This window comes from Orycteropus afer, unplaced genomic scaffold (genome assembly GCF_000298275.1).
Source record: "Orycteropus afer afer isolate SDZICR_OR568_19922 unplaced genomic scaffold, OryAfe1.0 scaffold00154, whole genome shotgun sequence".
Lineage (NCBI taxonomy): Eukaryota > Metazoa > Chordata > Mammalia > Tubulidentata > Orycteropodidae > Orycteropus > Orycteropus afer.
In genome coordinates, this window is record NW_006921741.1 from 6,956,066 (window position 1) to 6,962,127 (window position 6,062).

At 49.1% G+C, this 6,062-nt stretch overlaps 1 protein-coding gene across 1 annotated transcript; it reads right to left on the minus strand.

Moving 5' to 3' along the window:
• Nucleotides 1–355: 355 nt before the first annotated feature.
• Nucleotides 356–4,079, minus strand: FZD4 (frizzled class receptor 4). The gene is made up of 2 exons (XM_007946276.2): nt 3,786–4,079; nt 356–1,684 (listed from the first exon to the last, which is right to left on the minus strand). The coding sequence occupies exons 1-2, from the start codon at nt 4,077–4,079 to the stop codon at nt 356–358; spliced, it is 1,623 nt and encodes a 540-aa protein (XP_007944467.1).
• Between the last annotated feature and the right edge of the window lie 1,983 nt (nt 4,080–6,062).

Consider the following 6,062-nt stretch of genomic DNA (forward strand, 5'->3'; position numbering starts at 1 on the left):
CAAATTAAATTACCCACTCACGGCTTAAACCCCACCCTGCAAGGAAAAGCAGCATCGCCCTGGACTGCCTAACCTAGGCAGGACCTCCACACTTCAACCTGTGACCTGCTAAAGTGATCAACAGTTTGATTTTTTCACAGCTTTGAAAGCCTCTCACTGGCTTTTCCATTTTGGATTATTCCAAAGTCTGCAGCAAAATCATTGGTTTTAGGATGATGGGGCGGTTGGGGGGGGGGCCTTGCTTAAGTGTTGTTTGTTCAAACTGAGATTTATTACATACAATTTTTAGCAGCATTTCCTATGAAATGCTAATATACCCCAATCAAAATGAGGACCATGTAGAGTCTGGCTATTCTTATACCACAGTTTCATTGCCTTTCCCAGGCTTTACCCAACCATTCCCTCTCTTCTCTCGCTTTACCTTCCCAGAGTTCACCAATCTGTTGGAACACTTCTGCCATGTGTGAAAAGTTTTGGCAGACCAAATCCACATTCCTGAAGTGATGCCCACCAGCAAAGACATAAAAATTTTTAACATTTCGACCGCCATATTGGAGTCATCTGCAGAATACCGGAAGAGTGCCCAGTTGGAGATTTCATAGAAATAACAGGCAATCACACAGGTTGCAGGGACTGTGTATAATACTGAGAAGACACCAATTTTGACCATCAGCCTTTCCAACTTGTCTGTCTTTGTCCCATCCTTTTGAAGATTCGACCGAATTTTGAACAAGGCCACCAAACCTGCGGCAATGAATAAGGTTCCAATGACCAAGTAAGTGAAGAGAGGAGCCACCACAAAGCCAGTGAGGGCATCAAGGTTTTGGTTCCCAACATAGCACAAACCAGTCAGTTCATCTGCATCCACCAGTCTCATAATCAAGATGACAATGGTTTTTACTGCAGGGATGGCCCAGGCAGCAATGTGGAAGTAAGAGCTGTGCATTTCAATGGCTTCATGACCCCATTTGAGTCCTGCTGCCAAAAACCAAGTGAGTGTCAGAATAACCCACCAGATGGAGCTAGCCATTCCAAAAAAGTACATCAGCAAGAAAATTATTGCACATCCTGTGTTCTTAAGTCCTTCTTGGATGAGAACGGGTTCTGCTGCCTCTTCAAAATCGCAGGATATCCTTTCCCTGCCTACAGTCAGCCTCACAATATAAGCAATGCTATAAATATTATAGCACATACTGAGAAATATGATGGGGCGCTCAGGATAGGAAAACCTGGAGGAATCGATGAGGAAGGTCAGGACCGTGAAGGCAGTGGAGATGAAGCACAGGCTAGCCCACACAGCCATCCAGATATCAGTGAACTCCTTGGCTGAGCGGCTGTATAAGCCGGCATCGTAGCCACACTTGAGAACACAGTTCAGGCTCCTTTTCACCCAGATGTACTGATCAGAATTGGTTCCTACAGAGTGACATTCTTCCCCAGGCTGGATGGGGGTTTTGTGAGGTAAGGGCACCTCTTCGTCACCTGGCCCTTCCATGCACATGTGATTGTGGTCATTCTGTGGTGGGAATTTGCTGCAGTTCAGGCTCTCTGGCCAGGCGAATCCAAATTCCTTCAGGACCGGTTCACAGCGTCTCTTGACTGAAAGACACATGCCGCCACACGGGCCAATGGGGATGTTGATCTTCTCTGTGCACATTGGCACATAAACCGAACAAAGGAAGAACTGGAAAAGTAATGAAATGAACAAAGAAAACAATGACTTGGAAGTTTGACCAAAGGCTTGCACAAAGCTGAGTTGAATGTTTCCAAACAATGTACATATCTATTTTAAATCAGCCTACATGGAGTACGATTGTTTAACCTCAAACAAGTGTGCTTAATAACCTATCATTTACACACTTTTCTTAGATTGATTCTAGTAATCCTTTCTAGGGGAACAAAAATAAGTAAATGAATAAATAAAGGGGTTGAAGAAGAATTACATAATCTCTTTCCTCACAACACTTAAATAAATCTTAAAAAACTGGCTTTCAACCCCTCTTCCCTTTCAGCTATTATTGGAAAGAGCTGAACTGACTAATCAAATGACAGTCATTTTGGTCATGGAGTGGTTTATATTCATCTCCATAAAAATAAATATTAGAAAATGTAGATTGAGTATTTCTCCTGCTAATATTCTCTGTCTTCTACCTTATCCCTTAATTATTATTTTTTAAAATCAGTTCCATATTGGAATAGAGAATGTCCTAAGTGGGACATTGACTTAGAGATGTGAGGCCCTATGAGGCTGACTGAAGTCTCTGGTCACCAGGGGTTTGTTTGGCCAGGTTTCCTCAATGAATAATAATGAAGCACAATAGGAAAATGTAAATGTTAAGTCCCTGCAAACTGTAATACCAGCAGGGGAGACTCCAGTTGCTGTCCTCAATTCCTGCAGCATTGATAAACAGTCTGCTTGGCTCCTTACAGATGTTGTCTATGAAGTCTAGAATTACAAGTAACTATTTTCCAGCATGTAAAGGGATCCAATCCTGTCCTTCAAAACAGCTTGGCTGCTTCCCCAGGATACGTGTAATTAAAAATATATATCCCTGCAAAAGCTGTTTCTCCAACAAAATTGCCACTGATGTCAGGATATGTGCTGTTTCCAAACTGAGAACTGAAGGATCATTTCTTAGGCTTTTATAACTTACTTCCAAAGGGACATTTCACCAGCAACAGGTCTAATCCCAAACATCTTTTTGAAACCGCAATCCAACTTTTAAAGTGATGTATGTAAAAACATGTACCCAGTAAGTAAGCCACATGTCTGTTTCTTATCTTTCAGAAGTTACAGCCAGAACCACAGATTTCTGAAGCTTTTAGCCTGGACAACTAGACTCTATTTTCCCCCCAATTTCTCCCTTTTCTAATTTCTAAAAATCACTGAGTCTCAACCAAAACACAACCAGTGCTACTAACACTTCTTAAAATTTCCTTTCAGTCTTTTGAAAAATAAATTGGTTATTTTTGCAAGATATTATCATCTTGTGTATGCAAATTCTCCACTTACTTGTAAGATCACCATTTTCTATACTATTACACAAGCTTTAAATATTTTAACTACTGTATATTAAAAAAAAAAAAAAAGAAAAAACTTCCAATATACAAATTACCCTCCTGGACTTCGACTACACCATCACGTTTTCCCCTAAGATGTATTTTCTCTCCCTCCAAGTACTCAACCTGCCTTCAACCCTGAGGATGAGAAAGGGCTAAAGTTAACCATTCCTTCCTGCGTGACCTCTAAAATCCTACAGGATCACGCGAGGAGGGGCCATTAGCAGTGGTGTTTCCTGTAACAATCCACCAAAAAATATGGGGGAGAATAGGGGTTCGAGAGGGACAGGACAGGGAAGGGAGGAGAAGTTCACATCTCCTTATCTCTCCTTCCAAGTCTTAGCTGCAGCTGGCTGCCCTGCCGGGGACTCGCCCACCCAGCAGCGGCGGTCGGTCGGAATCCTTGGCAAAGATAACCCTCAACTCCACTGGGGTTAGGGGCTTGGCTAGACTTGGTGGGCAGGGGAGAAAAACGGAAGGGCGGGGTGTAAAAGTGGGTTCTTTCACAGGCCAGATGACTTACACAACGTTTTGGCTTCCAGTCCCTGAGAAGGGACAGAAAAGTGGGGGTGGGGTGGGGGTGGAAATTCCTTTTCCAGGAGTTTCACCTTTCAGGCTAGGAAGGGGGCAAGGGGCTCTATTTGGCTCGGATTCTGCTAAGTTAGTTTGAGGCGCCCCTGTACTGGAGGTCTCGTCAGGGGTAGGGGCTGGGGGGGGGCGCCCACCTGCAGCTGGCTGGAGCAGCCGTACTGGATGAGTGGCGTGAAGGTTGTCAGCTGCAACTCGGCGTCGGTCTGCAGCTCGTGCCCCACCAGGTTAGGCATCTTGGTCACGTTGTAACCGAGGTTCTGGCACATGGTGATGCGGATGGGGTCGCAGCGCCGCTCCTCCTCGTCCCCAAAGCCCCGCACCGGCCCCAAGAACAGCAGCAGCGGCAGCAGCAGCAGCAGCAACCGCAAACTGAGCCCGACCACCACGGGCTCCCCCGGGACTCTTGGCCCCGCGCCCCGCCGGACCATGGCCAAAGCCGGGGGCGGCAGCGGCGGTGGCTGCTCCAGCAGACACCCCCAGTTTGCACGGGTGCGCCGGCTGCCCGCGCTGCTCCCAGTTCTGTGGAAAGGAGTGATAAGGCGCCAAGGACGACGAACGGACAGCGGCCGGCTCCTCTGCAGCTGCAGACGACTGTGCAAGGAATTAAATGCCCCGGGCCAGAGCCGAGGGACAGGCTACAAGGGTCATGGCTGCAGGCAGCTAGTCTCCAGCCCGGAGCCCTCCGTGTCCGCTCGGCCCCACTCAGCGTCCCCACGAGGCCCGCCTGCACCCAGCGCCGCCCAGCGCCGCGCCGCTCTTACTGCCAGAACCCCTCCGCAGCGCTGGAGGTTCGCTGGGAGGTGGCAGGGAGGGACAGACAGCACGCCTCTCCAATGACTGGACGCCGTGGGCGGCGACAGGCGGGGCTGCGAGGCGGGGCTGCTCTCCTGCTGGAAGGGTCAGCCCCCCGCCTGCCGCCCGCCCTCCCCATCTCTCTCTCTGTCTCTCTCTCTCTCTCTCTCTCTCGTTCTCTCTCTCTCTCTCTCTGTGTGTGTGTCTCTCCCTCCCTTCCTCCCTCCCCCGAGCTTCCAGACCCGCTTCCCGGCGCTCACTTTCCTCCCACCTCGTGAGCCTCGAGCTGGGGCCAGGCGGGGATGGAGCTGTGTTGCTCCCGCCTGGCCAACACGCCTCCTCCTCTCCCAGGTGAGAAATACTTCCCAGTCATTATTTCCCTTTCTCTTCCTTTTGCTTCCAGCTGTCACCTCGACCTGCGGCCACCTCCATCAGGCTGAGAAATATACACAAAGAACATGAGATTGTGGCTTCAAATTCCGACTATGTGACCTTGAGCAAATTGCCCAATCTCTCGGCGTCAGTTTTCTCATCGATAAATTGACTTGGGAGGATTAGAGTTAAGGCGTAAAAAGCTTAGCACCGTGCCTGGTACAGCCAGAGCTCCAAGCTATTTTCACTCGTAACTAGCTTTGGTCAGAGCCCGGCCCCTCTCCCTGCCTCCAGACATTGCCCGACCTGCGCCCGGGAGCTGCTACCCTTGGGCCGGGAGTGGAGGAGGCGCCCCGGACCAGCCGAAGGTCTCGCGCTCCCGTTTCCTTCACTGTATGAAATGAAATTCCACAGGGGGATTCGAAAGGAAATGAGACCGGGACGCTCCGTGCTTCTCGGCCCGCCGCCCTTCCTGTCTCGGGGACACGTTTCTAAATAAGGTTGGGAGGGCGTGAGGGTGGGAGGGGAGAGGTTTGACCTGTTCACTGAGGGCGAGAAAGGAGCACAGAGCTTCCCTCCTCCAGCCTCCCGGACACCTTTTTCCTGCAGGCTAACGCCCCCCTCCCCTTCTTCCTTATTCTGCTGCTCAGAGTCCTGGGGATCTGGGAATCACGCGACCCGGGTTGCGATCCAATTTTCCCCTATCTCATTACCAGTCCCCCCGGGGCTTTGTGCTGGTCCACCCTCTCTACTTTCCAGTTGGGCCAGTGGAATCCTCAGCAGGTGGAATTTCCTAAATCTTTTACTTGTTACTTCACTCTGGTCAGGCTACTGTGCCTCTTTGAGCCTCAGACCGTCTATAAAACAAGGAAGTTAATATCCACCTCACACGTTTATTTTGAGACACATGAGGTAATGCCTATAGATCATTTAGTACAGTGTCTGGCACATAGTATGGGCTGACTAACTTAGTAGTGGTGGTTGTTTCTGCACAACTATGGGACAATCTCCTGCTTTCCAGCCTGGCATCAAAATGCTTTTATGGCAGCTCAGGCCTGAGGGTCTGTGTACCAGGTTTCCTGTGCTCTTCCTGAGATCCTTTTCTGCATCACTTACCACCATTTTCCTGGTGCTGAGTGACAGGAATCAAGTCTTTATGCACTTTTGTATCCTTCCATTTCAGCCAAGCCTCTGGAACATACAAGGGCTCAATACAAATTGTTTTTGTTGTTGTTTGCGGTCAAGTC

Bases quoted from the DNA above. Each gene is read 5' to 3' on its own strand.
- FZD4 (XM_007946276.2), bottom strand. From the start codon at position 4,079: ATGGTCCGGCGGGGCGCGGGGCCAAGAGTCCCGGGGGAGCCCGTGGTG. The intron at 1,685-3,785 runs GTGGGCGCCCCC...TTACTTTTCCAG, and splicing joins GCTGCTCCAGCCAGCTGCAG to TTCTTCCTTTGTTCGGTTTA.